The 15,391-nt window shown below is 33.2% G+C and overlaps 1 protein-coding gene across 2 annotated transcripts; it reads left to right on the top strand.

The window, feature by feature from the left end:
• The first annotated feature begins 7,528 nt into the window (after positions 1 to 7,528).
• Positions 7,529 to 15,036, top strand: LOC137401759 (uncharacterized). Of its 2 annotated transcripts, none has more exons than XM_068088238.1 (4): positions 7,529 to 7,610; positions 10,104 to 10,228; positions 10,938 to 11,029; positions 14,813 to 15,036. In XM_068088238.1, the coding sequence occupies exons 1-4, from the start codon at positions 7,562 to 7,564 to the stop codon at positions 14,976 to 14,978; spliced, it is 432 nt and encodes a 143-aa protein (XP_067944339.1). In that variant the 5' UTR covers positions 7,529 to 7,561; the 3' UTR covers positions 14,979 to 15,036. The 2 variants fall into 2 exon arrangements, with proteins under 2 accessions (XP_067944339.1, XP_067944338.1); XM_068088237.1 differs by having other exon boundaries at positions 7,543 to 7,628.
• Positions 15,037 to 15,391: the final 355 nt, after the last annotated feature.

Here is a 15,391-nt window from a genome sequence, read left to right as displayed (position 1 = left end):
GGTCGCTTTGTGTAGTGTATGTGTAGACTGAGTTCTTGAGATATTGCCAAAATACCAAATGTCCTCCTCACCAACTTGAAGATGAAAATGGCCACTGTCAGAACATGGGTTCATTTAATACTTCAAGTTTACATAAAAATACGAAATTTTGGTTGCTTTGTGCAATATTTGTGTTAAGCATAATTAGGAATTCTGAAATTAATTGAATTTCAGTTTGTGAGATATTCTCGAAATACCGAGGGCACTTTTAATTGACTGAGAAATAAAAAATGGCTGTTGTTAAAACATTAGTTTCAAATGACATACTAATTGGAATTTTTCCCTACCAATATCAACATTAAACACAACTAAAAAAGTTTTAGCAGCAAGAACTCAACAATAAAACTATGGGTTTTCTATTTATATTTATAAAAAGTAGACACAATCTATGAGGCTCGGCGCATATAAACTAATATGTTTTTTTCTATTCATAACAAATACACACTCTATCAGACTCAGTGTACTGCTACCATTATTATTATTATTATTATTAATATTATTATTAATATGTTTTTTTCAGCTACCTGTAAAACATTACATTTTCGGAAGAGTATGAAAAAATTTTACTATACTTTTTTTTCAATAAGCTGAATACAAGGTTAGGCTTCAAAGTGTGAAAAATTTGACAGAAACAAATATTTTATTTCTGCTTGCAAGGGGTGAAGTTGACCACCAATTTTGAGAATGTCTCAAATCATTTAGCTTCAACTAAAAGTTTACAAGAAATTCATGGCTTACATGCTATTTTTCTAATATTAACTTTTGATGGTATATATGATTCAAATAAAGGTTATGTTTAAAATCTTACATTGAAAGGGCAGAAAAAGGTGGTTTCACTTTAGCTAGCAGCTGGCATCTGTTTTAGAATGTTTACTTTGACAAAAACACATGTGATCAAAAAGCACAACTCCTTGATATGAAAGTAAAAATCCCTTATTTAATGAAGAAAGGAGTAACTTTTAAGGACAGCTTTCATTGCAGCCTTTCAAAGATCACCCATGCTCAAGTGTTTGTTTAGAATTTGTTCAAAGAAGCTTAGGTTAGTACAGTCTTTTAGAAAACTAGCTTTACTATCTCTTTGGTCAGGTGAGTTAGAGGTTGAGCACAGAGTAATATGAATCTGTGTGGTCTAACACAGGTTCATAGGCCTATTACTCTAACAATGTGCCGAGTGCATAAATAACCACATTTTGTCCTATATTTGAAATGGAATAATCATTTCATATTACAAGCAGGTATACTAGCAGTTTATACTCAAAAAATTGCTTAATCATTTGGGAAAGTAATTCAACAGACCGAGAGTCTCTCGATACCTCACACTCATTCATCATATTTGCATTTCGTAGAGAATCTAAAAACTTCTTCTAGCTAATAATGTGACTAAAATCTTGTAATGGTAATGTTTAATAAACAGCTAACAAGAGGTTCAACAGTCTGCTCATTCACGATTCAAATTCATTGTTTGCCTGCACTTTTTAAACTAGAATGCTTGGCTACTTTGCTCCATTCAATGGTACTGGAATACATACAATAAACTGTGTTGGTGCAATGACATAAAATGAGAACTTTCTAACAAATCAGCAACTTAATTAATAAAATTCTTAATAGTCGGATAAACATTTAGACAACATGACTTTTTGATTTTTTATAATATCAAGCCTAAAAGAGTAGAGTAGGTAGATAAAAGGGGGCAGATGCTGTTGAAAGCCTCTTACTAGTTCATGGTGTCAACTACATGCATTTCCCTTCACTTATTGTTCAGAACAATCTGCTCACTTCTCATTTACTAAATCTTTAGTTACCCTTCATGTGCTTTAGAAGGTTAAAGGAAGCGTTGCCTTTTTTCTTTCACGAATAATAATAGGAGAATGAGTCTTAGAATGCGATCTTGGCTACTAACTTGATAGAAAATAAATACCACTGGTGCTGTACTGGAAAACCAAGGCTTTTTACACGACCATGACTAAAACGAAGGAATGTTTGAGTTTTATAACCACCAAGATATTAACATGGTGCATCTAAGTGTACGTTCATAGGCCGTTTTTATTCACATGTGAATGGTAAAATAAAATGACTGCTTGCTTTTATATAAACTCTATGAATAAAATATTTTTTGTATTTTTAATTAAAACACCTCAAGTTAATTTTTTAAGCTTTTAATGCTCTTATAAAAAACAAAAATCCCTACACATTAATTGAGAGGTGATTACATTAAGAGAGAGGTAATTAAATGAGAGGTAATAGGAGGTAATTTACAATTACCTCGCTAAGTGTGATGCAGCTTTCGGCACTCAACGAAATTAGATTTAATACAAGTGAGACTATATATCGACAATTTAAATATTGCAATGCTCTTGCCTAACATGTGGTTAGTTAGTCGACTAGCATCCTGCTATGATGCGTAAATTCAAAGTAAAGGTTTTTAGCATCAGTTCTCATTCTGTACTCAAATTCTAATAATGTGACGAGTGTATAAAACGCCTCATTGTATTTATTACTTGAAATTTAAGTCTTGAATTTATCGATCTCTGGCTATTTCATTATGCCTATTTTTTGTAAGCCTATTTCAGGCCAGTTCACTCTTAATTTAGAATTTAATTTTAGTTTTAGCGATTCTATTTATGATTAGCATAACTGCATAAAGTTTTCCAATAAAAAAAACAACAAAAAATGTTTTGTATGTGTGTTTATATAGGTAGGTTACTGCAAATGATGTACTCTTTCAGTCAATATTTCATTAGTCTTTTTAGCACTGAAGATAGGATTGTGCTTGTCAGAAAGATGGAATTCTATTGACAAGTCCATCATTTCGTGTGTATTTAAATTTTCCCACAAAAACTCATAACAAAACTTTGAATGAGCTAGTCTTTGATACCCGGTGTTTTAATACTTTTGTTTTCAATGTGACAGTTAAAGTCAGAACCTCACATAAAAGGCAGGCGCAGTTTCTTTTTAGCTTTTGTATAACAACTGGTTATTGTTATATAATTATCTCAACATTTGTGCCTTTTTACACAAAAAACCGCTAAACTTATGCAACAAAAATTAGATATATCTTGATTAGGTTATACCAGTGCACCTTGTTACGATAGTGAGCAACTGTAAGCATAGACATCTGCTAGAGCGCATCATATGATGATCATAAAAAGTTGTATGCTTATACAAATATCAGCAAGCGACATGATATACAATGATATATAATGTTATATAATTTTATGTAAAGCTATATAATTTTATATAATGTCATATAATGATAATTAATGATATAGAGTATTCAGGACATATCTAGTACCAATGTGCATCTCGTTATGGTTGAAAACAACAAGTTTTCTGAAAGCTACAAGTAATGACTTGACGAGATTGAAAATGAACTTCAAAACTTCAAAACTTGAAAATGTTTCAAAATCGAAATGGAAAAAACTTGAACACAGTTTAAACGCTCAGGTAAAGTAGACGTGTGATTATGACACCTATAGTTGCAAAGAGACCAGCAAAACATTTTCGCATAGTGATGCAGCTTCCACTCCTTAGCCAATGTGAACTGTACTGTCCTTACAGGTTTAAAGAACTGAGTTCAACTGATTCAAGTTCATATTGTTTATTTGGAACCCAAACCGTGAAAACTCTTTGGCCTTCTACCCAGATAAAGCAGTCAAAAGACTTGATCACGCGAATGTCAAGCTATGACTGTTGATAAAGCGTAAATATTAAAAACTACATGCTGCCAACTAGCGGAGTAGCTTGGTATAAATTGGATTATTATAAATCAGTAGAGTTTATATACTGTTGGCTATAACATAAACAAAAATACAATCCATCGTTGTTTTTTACGTCATCGCCCTGTTTGCACATGCGCTCGTCTACAAAAAAGCCGCCATCTTTGTAGAAAACGATAATCTTTCTCTTGATTAATAGTATTTTTCGGTGTTGTTTTGACACTAACATAAAAAATTTGCAAACAAAAGCATTGTTTGCAATAATTAATTGCAGAAGCTTCATGTTTTTAACGATAAAAAGTGTCGATAAAGATGGCAGACAACGATAGAATGACGTCACGGCAAAATGGTAATGCAGGAGCTATGAATCTCTCTGGCTAAATATAAACAAAAAAGGATTAAAGTGTTCAATTTGATTCATAGGCAGCATCAGTGCAATCTACAAGCATAGGTTAAATAAACAAGTATCACTAACTAAGCTATTTTATAGTGTCGTTAATGCAATGATGATCACATGGCTATTCCGTAGGCGCTAGGTGAATGAGAGTTTGTTTACTGCTCTAAAACACCAGCACCGCAATGCAGGGGCCACATTATCTTAGCCTGTGGGCCAGATTGTGGCCCACGGCCGCCTGTTGCACACCCCTGAACTATAGCAATGATAGCAGCTAGTGACGTTATGTTGCACATCTTATTATTCTGAACATTTTAACCGTGATCAAATTTTGTCAATTTTAATCTTAAAACATCCTGGCAACCAGATCATCTCAAACATCAAAAACAATCGCAAATGCTAGAAAAATACCGAAATTTTTTGATAAAATCTACACAAATTTTGCGCAAGTGTGTCTTTAGGTACAAAAGTGATGAAGTCTAAACTGAGCAAAACTGCTGCTTGTGAGCAAACCTTTTACATTGGCATCCAATCACACAAATAGGATTGATGTATATGCAAGTGATCAACACAGCCTTATGAAAAAATGGACAAGTGCGGTGCACCTTATTATGAGTACTTGTGTTCACACTGCAACAGCTTGAGCAAGCAGTAATACTTCAGAAAAACTCATTTGGCTGTACGACCAGCAGTTTGCCATAAACTATGTCTCCGTATTTAAAAATTGTTTATAGATTTCATCTACTTACCTTTCAAGTTGATTCAATCAGAAATCCTATTTTTCTGAGCTCAAGTTCCAAAAACTTTTACTAGCAATATAATATTACTGAGTAGAAATCAGTTTCCTGTGGGAGGCATAACCTAGACAAGCATTAGCCTATACATGTAGCAGACAGCAAAATTCCTTATCCGTCACTTATACCAAATATTTCTCACTCCTGTTGCTGGCTAGAATAAGGAGATGTCATGAATTTATATTCTTAACTAGCCTGTGATCTTACATAATTATCAGAAGAATGGCTTTTAACCCTTGAGCTTTAGAAGTTGCTAAGAAACGGAGTCTAAATAGGGCTGTCTGTCGATGATTATTGATCTTTAACATGCAATATACGCGTTACATTGCCACTTGTTTAATCGATCGAAACCTCAGTTTTAGCATAACAAGTGACAATATACACAAATCCATATCCTATTCTTTGTGTTTGAATCAAAATCAATATAACAATTATTTTCGAGTTATATATTGTCGTTAATTCTCATTTACTTGCCTTCTCCGGCAACAATGGCCAACATGATTTTGTTTGAAATGCTTAATCAATTTCTATGCTTTAGCAATCATTTGTTGTTAGGATTCTTGGTGAGTGCAATTCGTATCTCTGAAGATTAGAAATAATCTTCTCGTGAAACATTATGAGACAACTTGAAAAAAGTATTTTTTGTTTTCTTGAATGCTAAAGCTGCTTTGATGCTCATTGCAAATTTTTATAGCCACATTGTTGAAGGTCTGGATGAATTTTTGTAGCCCAAATTTAAGAAATCAATTATTTAGAACAATTTGCAAGCGTAAATGTAAGAGAAAAGTGAAATGTTTTCTATGACTCACAACAAGATCACCCAAATATTTTTTAGATAGCAGACTTTTTATGCTAAAAGCAATCCAAATAGGATTTTTTGAAGTAGTTTGCAAGTGATGTAAAAAAGCATGACTGGTATATAAAGAATCTCAGTCTATGAATAATATAATTATTGGAAAAAAAACATTTTTTGCTTGTGTCATTGCATGGTCAATCATGTCGAGCTGCAGCAAATGAGTTATTACAAGTAGATTTTTGATAAATCGTAGACATCTACAACCATTAATGGGCTGCAAGTGCTGCTTCAATTGTTCAACCAGATATTAAGTTTATTCATTCACTGGTTGACAAAATTAAAGAAAGTTTCTGTTAACTCTACTTCTGTAGGAGTTATATTGCATAAATATCTTAAGAAAGTAGAATGAAACATTAACCAGCAAGTTCTGATATTTTATAAGTTAATGGAAAAACTCTAGTCACTGCAAAAACTGGCAAAATGTTTTGGGTTATGTATCAAATTAGTAGGCAAAAGTAAAAAATCTTTATGCTCAAAGAATTGACCTACGGTTGACCTTTTTAGTTATAAAAAAGGGTTAAAGTGGTGTTTGTTGCAGTGAATTCTATAGCATTTTGAGCGTAACTCAGTACAATTTTACTTAGATTTGCAAAAAATGTTGAATTAATTTGATTAAACATTGTTACAGCCTGTTTATTGCCAACAGTTACTTCAGCTTGTAAAGTGGCTTATAACAATTTTAATAATAAAATGCTTTGCAAGACTTTTCTATTATATTGAACAGCTCATTGATGAAAAAATTGGTTAGTTGCGTATTGCTTAGATCATTTCTATTTTGAGACAACTTCTCATTGAAAGGATTGTCTCAATCGGTTGCTTTTCAACTTCTCGGTAATTTGCTTTTTATGTTCTGGCAGTTATGCTATAACCTTGAATAATTGTGGGCCAGTAACACTATATGTTGTTATGCAATACCATAGATCTGGAGCACATTTGTGCATGACCTGTATTGCTACGGTGAACTAATTTTGTGGGTTTTCAAGCTCTTTGCTTTCAGTGGATACCCGGCTGGGCACACTTCAAGCGTTCTAATTCTAGTCACATACACTGTGCCATTTGAAAGTAAATTACCATGTCTTCTTGACTTGTCTGTGGCACACCACAGTACACAAAGTTGGTCAGTCAGGACTAGATAAAAGCATGTGTGCCGTGTGATGATGCGTAATTAAAAGCCTTAGCTGAGATCTTCATAAACAGTTTAATGTTTGTAGGCTATGGTGACCAATCACTCTAGGCTAAAAATACTCTGTTGTATTTGTTTCTGACTATTAATGGATTAACAACCCTCTCGTTCACTAACCGCTAGAAGGTTTAGTAGCAAGTGTAGGATTGTACTAATGTTTATTGAGTTTTCCATTATATAATAGATATTTTGTCATTAACGGTGTCCTTTGACTCAAACTGCTTTCAGACATTTTTCATAAGAAAGCCATTAAAAAGCTGTGAATCCCTATGATAATTAGAACTTCCGACATGAACTGAAATTTGTGTATATATTTTACGAGCTCGCTCATTCAGAGTTGACTTTTGTTGTTATTATTGGCCTTGGGTGTTGGTATTCAGCAGACTGACAGACAACTAACAATAACTACGTGGTGGACGGGAATTTCTCGGTTGACCGAGTGCTGCCTCTAAAAAGAGATATTGATGACTTTAGACAAACATACCAGCAGCTATATAGCTGAATCTTCGTGGTTGCTTGAAATACACTCATTTAGATTGTTGGCGACAAGCTTTGGACACTGTTCTGTCTTCTCGAGTGATGTCTAGTTTGTGGAAAGTTGTATTCCTACTGCAATTAAGCATTTTGGGTAAATATATCATTATTGGTTATTATCTTATTATTTCTACTACTCATTTTTATGCATAAGTCAAAAACCTGCATGACTTTTATCATAAAAAATTGTGCAGATGACCTTTTTAATTTTCTAATACTATTGTTGCTGTTCTTGCACTAAAGCTAGGAGACATTCGCTATTGATTCTAACTACAGGATCATTGGGTTATTGAACGGTCATAGCAGGGTCATGCTAAGGTCATGCTGAGTTCAATGACTGTAAATGCAATTTTAAGCAGCTTTCTAATGTAGTTACTGTAAAATTTCTATTTGAATGCCATGGAGCTCTATTTTTGAACCCTTGCCCTATAGCGGCAGTCAAATATAGACTAGTGTCATATTTTTCAAATGGCTTGCCAGACGTTTGGGGAGACAAATTTGGCGCTTTTACGAGTGAAGCGAATGTCGCCTATATTTTCACCTCTCCCTTTTGGCACATTAGCACTTTTGGATGCAATAATTCTGCTAACTTACGTCCAAGTTGGGAAGGATCTCTTAATGAATGTGCATTGGGAAGCTAAAAATATTTCTACCAGTTAAAATCTGTTGCTCACAATTAACTTACGAACATACACGTATTACAGATTGTCCTGATTTGCATTTTCTTGGAGTTTCAATTCTTTATTTCTTTCGATATTTAAAGGCAGACTTTTATTTCATAACTATATTTAACAATGTTTCAAAGAAAGCTTATTTTAACAAAAAAGTTAAAAAGCTTTGGAGTTGGACACCAAAAGCATTAACTGCTATAGATGTAACCGAGTTATTATTACTACCCTTTTGTGGACACTTTTTTACTGACCACTGGCTATTAGGGGTTCATAAAGATCATAGAAAATCGAAGTGGCTATAAAATGGAAGTGTCGTTTAAGTAAATAATGGCGCTCTATCTTTCAACCCTACTCCAATAGTGGCAATCAGAAGTTGCACGGTAACTGCCATTAATAATTAATAGCAATGAAAGCTGTTTACTAACTTTGTGGAACTTGTGCTGTGTAAAACCGATGATCTGGGTGTAAAACCAAAGTTTATGCCTTCCGATGTTGTCGCCAATGGTAATACATCCGCAAGTTACTTTCATGTCTCCTTTATTTGTGTTATAGTTTTAGCAAATTATTTCAGATAACTACTTGAAAAATTATTGTTTTTAAGATATTTTCTTGATTTTATGAGAGATCTCAGCTATAAAGTTTTTACAAATATTTGTCTATTTCTCGGCAATATATGGCAACTGCAACTCAAAAATCAGAGATGTTGATCAAATTACACAGTTGTATTTTTTGATGTTTTCACACAGAGTAATTTTTACTGATGATGCTAGTTTTGATTTATTTTTGCTAACGAAATGTATTTAGAATCATACTAAAAAAATTGATTGGGTCTTCACTCCAGTAAACCAAAAATGGGCAAACATCTGTGTGTGCTTTAAATAATTGTAAATATGTAAGTGACCAGGCAAACATTCTAAATCATTACAATCAGGACATAAAAGAGAAGTCAGGCTGCAGTTTTTACAAATAAAATAGTAGAAAATAGTAGTAGATTAAAGCGAATCCTTAGTAGTAACTTTTCTGTTTCCTAAATTTGCTTCCTAACAGTCAGTATTTCACATTTAATCATTTGAAATGTTGTTTGGTGCATCTTTACTAAACATTTGAGTTTTCTTTAAACAATATCATGGCATAGAAGCTCGCCAGATTTTTAGACCTGATCCTTTTTATCAATCTACTAGTTTAGGCGATAAAAACAGGCTGTCTTGCAATTTTATCCTTAAAACAAGGATGAGTTGGTTAGTATGAAAATCTAGGCAGTCTAAGGATTAAAACTATCAAACGTAATATAATAATTATTAAAGTATAATAAATTATAAGAAAAGTTATAAAATCCTCCTTAGAAACTACCCCTAAAGTGAATATCAGTAAATATATTTACCTTCACCTGAGAAGCTATACTGTCAAGTTTGAAGCTTGTCATGGGATATTAGTCTGAATGCTGGGTTCAAATTAAAAAAATTGTTCGCTTTAGTCTATACATATTATATTTCACAACTCAAAGTTCTCAAGTTCTCAACCCCATTACAATCATCTTCTAAAACAACTTAACTAAAAAGTAAAACCTATACTGCATGACAATATTCAAAAAGTCTGAGCATATAATCATTTGCAATGTCCATTAGCGGTCATATTGGAAAACCTAAATCTCCCTAAAGGGGGGTTTAAAAACAATAATTGGTATTCAAAGTACTCTGATTAGATCAAAACCAGGTGTTGTCAACAGATTAACCTACAAAATAGAAATGGACATGACATTTCAGGGTTTGTTGGAATTGGTGGGAGCAGTTCTCTGTGGACAGTCCCTCACAGTAATCTGTTTACAGATTAGATTATTGATATCGATTTTTTACAAAGCATCCAACAAAATATGGTAGTTTATCACAAGATAACTAATGAACATAATATTATATTAGGTACTCAAGCCTTGATGTGTTGGAACTGTACTACTTCTGACCTCAACTCTGCCTGTGCTACCGGAGATGCTCCCCATGTAGATGACGCAGAAGAAAGAAGCTATGAAACTGAAGACCAAGAACTGGTAAAAATAGTTATTGTAATATAGAAAAGTTTTAAATTTCTTTCGATTAGATTAGATGGAATGCACAAATCTTTATATAACGTCAGGATATCCTCTGAGACCTGTGATCAATTATGATTGTTGTTTATCCAACAGGTTGGTTACAGTTATACACATAATTTACATCATATAATTCACTTTCGGAATGTGAAACATTATTTTTGGTAGAATTGTGCTTGACCTAATTACAATGTAATTTAAAAACTCATCCATGAATTTCCAAAAAATTAAACATGTTATTTGGTGTAAGATGAAGCACTACATCATTCTACATTCTACAGTACACACTTTTCCTTGTCAGGAATCTATTTTAAAAATAATTCTGATACTCTTTTACAGATTAATTGTATAATTGAGCATTTCGGTTTTTAGTTCAGCACATATATTTTAGTGTGTTATCAAATAGTCAGGCATAATATAGCGTTTGAAAGGAGGTTGAGGTGATTACAGTACAGTTAAACGGCAACGCTTAAATTAGCAATAAAGTGTCAGATATAGCATTTGCTGTAACATAGAACAATTACTTGCAATTCTAAGAAACGCACAGGATGTCATAACAAAATCAGCTAATTTGGAATATACCTGCAACGTGATCATTCAGGTAGTATTTTTATCTAATTATATTTTATATATTATTTATGAGTTTTTTCATATTCTTCTCAAATTACAGTTTACCAAGATGACATGCAATAGCAGTCTTGGCACTATGGTTTGTGGAAAAACATTGGCACAGACTGTTGATAAAGTGACATATGTGTCGAGGTGAGTAGAAGCACCTACTGCAGATGTGTTCACACTTGATCAGTATTAAAGTTCTACTACTTGAGGTTGGGGTTGTTAACAAACACAGTTATGCTAAATGAACACCACAAGTCATCTTATGTTATTGTTGAGCAGCAGACTCACTCAACAGCTGTGACAACCAGTAGATTCTAAAACCAACTACTAACATTCTTGCTAGACTTAAGCCATACATAAGACATTAAAACATAACTGTCAAGTGCAACTGTTATCGTATTTACTAGGTAAATTAGACACTGCTGATTCCGCTTTTGCACTCAAAATAAAGATTGGTCCACTAACTTTCAGAGTAATGAAGGCTTTTTTACAGCGTTTTAATATCGGTCTCGAAAACAACATGATCGGCACAACAAGCTCCGCTATAAAATTGTGACGTCGCCTAGCTTTTTAGAAACGAAAGTTAGAGATGTTTAGTCTGGTTTAGAATGATACAGATGGGTGTCCTAAAACCTATTACATGTATTATCTAAATTCAGCTTTTAAAATAATCTCATTCTTCTCCGAAAGGTAGATAAGCTATTTAACATTGCCTATTTAAAAATGAGCTCGAAAAAGCGCGATAGCAACCCTAGCTTGTGATAAAATCGCGTTTTTTTGAGCTCATTTTTCTTGGCGTTCAACCTATTAAACATCAAGTAGCAAGCTACGAGCAATTTTAAATAGTTTATCTACCTTTCATAAAAAACTGAAATTATTTTACAGGCTGAATTTAAATAATAATGGATTTTAAGACACCTATCTCTATCATTCTAAATCGGACTAAACATCCCTAACTTCGGCTCCTAAAAAGCTAGGCTACGCCACATATTTATGAGCAGAGCTTGTTGCGCCGATTGTGTTGTTTTTGAGACAGATATTGAAATGCTTTAAAAAAGCCTTAATGACTTTGAAGGTTAGTGGACCAATCTTTATTTGAGTACAAAATCGGAATCAGCGTGTCTGATTTACTTAGAAAATACGATAAAAGTTGTTTGTGACCGATATGGTTTAACCTAGTCCTTCTATGACGTAGAGCCATGTGGGTTTGTTTTTGGAATAGGCCTTAGCTTGTTTTCAATCATAATAACATAGTGACATTAGTTTGTCTATTTACTTTGGCAAGCAGAAATTCTGTCTTTTAATTGGTCAAAAAAACTGTGTTAGAACCTAAAAAGCTGTGATGCTGACCAATTTTCTTTTATAGTTAGGACAGTCCAGAAGTTCAGGCTGAGCTAGAAACCTATTTGAATCTTGCTCATATTTTCTCACATGGTGTACTTAGCAATCGACTCCAATCTGCCTGTAATTTAACCCTCCGAACCATAACGGCTGTTATTCCAGCATTGCGTAGGGTGTGTCAGAAACTCTAGCGGCCGAAGTACCGACATTCGCATGGCTCTGTTTACATAAGCCGCTTCTAAGTAACGGCATAAACCGATCAAACAAGTTTTTGCACAGAATGTTACACCAGAAATTTTACTTCGATTTGTAACAGTTTTCAAATATCTTTGTCTACTTAATCCTCCGTTATAATAAAAAATTTTGTTAGAACTTTATCGCAAAAAAATTGATATAACTCATTTGTTGGTAGGTCATGGATGATTGTGATGCAAATGAAGAACTTTATAGGGCTAACTATAATTTTCAGTTTATTTTGAGTAATTATATAATGACTAACGTCTGCTCAATGAATATGATACTAAGTACTGTAAATATGTTACAATTTTTTAAAATCGTGCAAGTTTTTATAGTTTCAGCTCGAATAATGGTAAAATAGTGTTATTTTTCTGTTTGCTGTGGGCCACCCAAGTTTTTTATTAGTTTTTTACCAAATATCATTGTATTATGAGCACATTTACATGTAGATATATTGAGTAAAAAGTTTAAAAACTTCAAATAGTTGGACAAATTGCCTGGGGTTACTGACACACATTGACAAGAATGGCCAGAGTTCAAAGGGTTACCAGCCCATTAAGTCACAAAAGGAAGAGCTGCCTATTTTTACTTTTCAAACAAAATTTGTCACCAGCAACTTTGTTGCAAACAAATTGATGGTTATTTTAACAATCTAAATTGGTGAGTACATTTCCTACAGAAATTAAACTTTCTTTCAACCGATGTATGACAAGATTTTCCTTTATTCTTCAATATGCACACAATTTCGTCAAACCATATAGTTTCAAAAATAATTAAATGGAAGGAATAACCCAGCAGTAAAGCGCAAATAAAACCGTTGACACTACCAACTATAAATGGTGACAGAACTGAAAGCTCCTATGGCTAATGTTACTGGGTAGACCCGCCTGTTATGGTAGGTTGCAGGGCAACCAATTTTTATGGCTAGTAATAGAGCAATAAAATAGGCTATAAGACAGCCTGTTATAACGTGTATTTAGTGTTGGCATCAGTGTAGCTAACACTTCTCAGATTACTATCAAAATCAAACATAAAAAGCCTTTTTGCTGGGGATGTTTGGCTTCCACGTCGGAACAGCGCAATATTGTGGCAAAGACCAGCCTATCGACTGACCACAAACAGGCTGACAGCCACCTTCTCTAATAACGAGCCGTATAACTGACTATCTTTCTAGGATACATCAATCTTATTTGGCCATGAAGCTGTGGTTCTAGTCAATGTAAATATGTTATTAGTTTGTGTAACTACTGAACTAGTTGTGTAGCTGTTGTACTAGTTTGTGTAGCTGTTGTACTAATTTATGTAACTACGGTACTACTTTGTGTAGCTACTGTACTAGTTTGTGTAACTATTGCACTAGTTTGCATAACAACAGTACCAGTTTTTCCAACTACTGTAATAGGTTGTGTAGCTGTTGCATTAGTTTGTGTAACTTCTGTACTAGTTTGTGTTACCGCTGTTATAGTTTGCATAACAACAGTACCAGTTTGTCCAACTACTGTAATAGGTTGTCCAACTACTGTAATAGGTTGTGTAACTATTGTACTACTTTGTGTAACTACTGTACTAGTTTGTGTAACTATTGTACAGTTTGTGTAACTACCATACTAATTTTTACAACTAAGGTACTAGTTTGTGAATATATTATTGCCGCTGAGATTGATATGTGACTACACATGATGCCTTGTCTAACCATTAAGCTGGCATACATTTTAGCTACAGTGTGCTGGTTTCTGAAAGCTTTGGCATTGTTTTTATCTCTTCAACTCACTCTTTGCCGGAAATATGTTATTTGAGTTTTGTGCAATTAAAATAGATTTTTAAATTAGTGTCGCAACAAATATTTTTGTTCTTGATGTATGTAAGTTGAAGAATTTATTTGTATTAGTTACCATAAATCAAAGCTTGCAAATCAGGAGATTTTTATTGAGTCATTACTTAGATATTTAGATTACTTAAGTTACTTAGAGCAGGACACTTAGAATAGACTGTAGCACTTCTGTAACATTTTGATTAACTGAACCAAAGTTCTCCGTTTTAGCTGTAAACTGCAGATTTAGAGCCAACTTTTATTTTAAAATGTTGTATTTCTAATGTATATTAATTACTTGACCGTTTTTGCTAATATAATGTCACCGTAATTAAAATAATAATCATAATAATAAAAATTATTATAAACAAACTTTATAATAACATTATACGCTCAAATAAGGTAAGCTCATGCGTAATATGAGCAAATTTCTCCACTGACTAATTTTTTTTAGTAAAAATATTTAAAACTGGCAAAAACAAATAATAAATTTGCATCAGCTTTCGTGTTTACTATTTGACATATTTGCTTTTTTTCAGGGGTTGTAACTATGGTTACAAAAAGGGATGCAGCAAAAACAAGCTACTAGGAAGGGTAGCCATCGTTTGTTTCTGCAAGAAGGACTTTTGCAATTCAGCTTTCATTCATTTTCCTCGGTTTAACCTATTAATCAGTTTTTACTTTGTACGACTTATGTTAATATAAGCTTATAGCTGTTTTCTACCTCACGTTATTGTAGAAGAAATTAAAATTCATAGCTACTTTTGAACAAAGTTTAGATCACAGGCCACGACACAACCTGAATATATTTCAAAAAATTATAAAAAAACACTTAAGAATTTGTATATAGCCTGAGATGCTACTAGTAGTTCATTTTAGTAATATCTTCATACTCTGAACACCCCAACCACTGTAAAATCTATTTGCTAAAAACTTGCGCAAACGACATAAAAAGTCTCTTTGTGTCTAATACAGATACATAAAACCAAGTATATCTTTATAACCATATTATCTCGTTGCATGCTTCTGTGTTTTTGTAAAAATCTTGTCTGTGCACCGAAGAATAATCAGGAATACTGCAAACTGGATTTTTTCTGTGTAATACAGAGATTATATAA

This window comes from Watersipora subatra, chromosome 8, assembly GCF_963576615.1.
Source record: "Watersipora subatra chromosome 8, tzWatSuba1.1, whole genome shotgun sequence".
NCBI lineage: Eukaryota > Metazoa > Bryozoa > Gymnolaemata > Cheilostomatida > Watersiporidae > Watersipora > Watersipora subatra.
The sequence above is the reverse complement of the archived record's forward strand: the minus strand, read 5'-3'. Positions and strand labels throughout refer to the sequence as shown.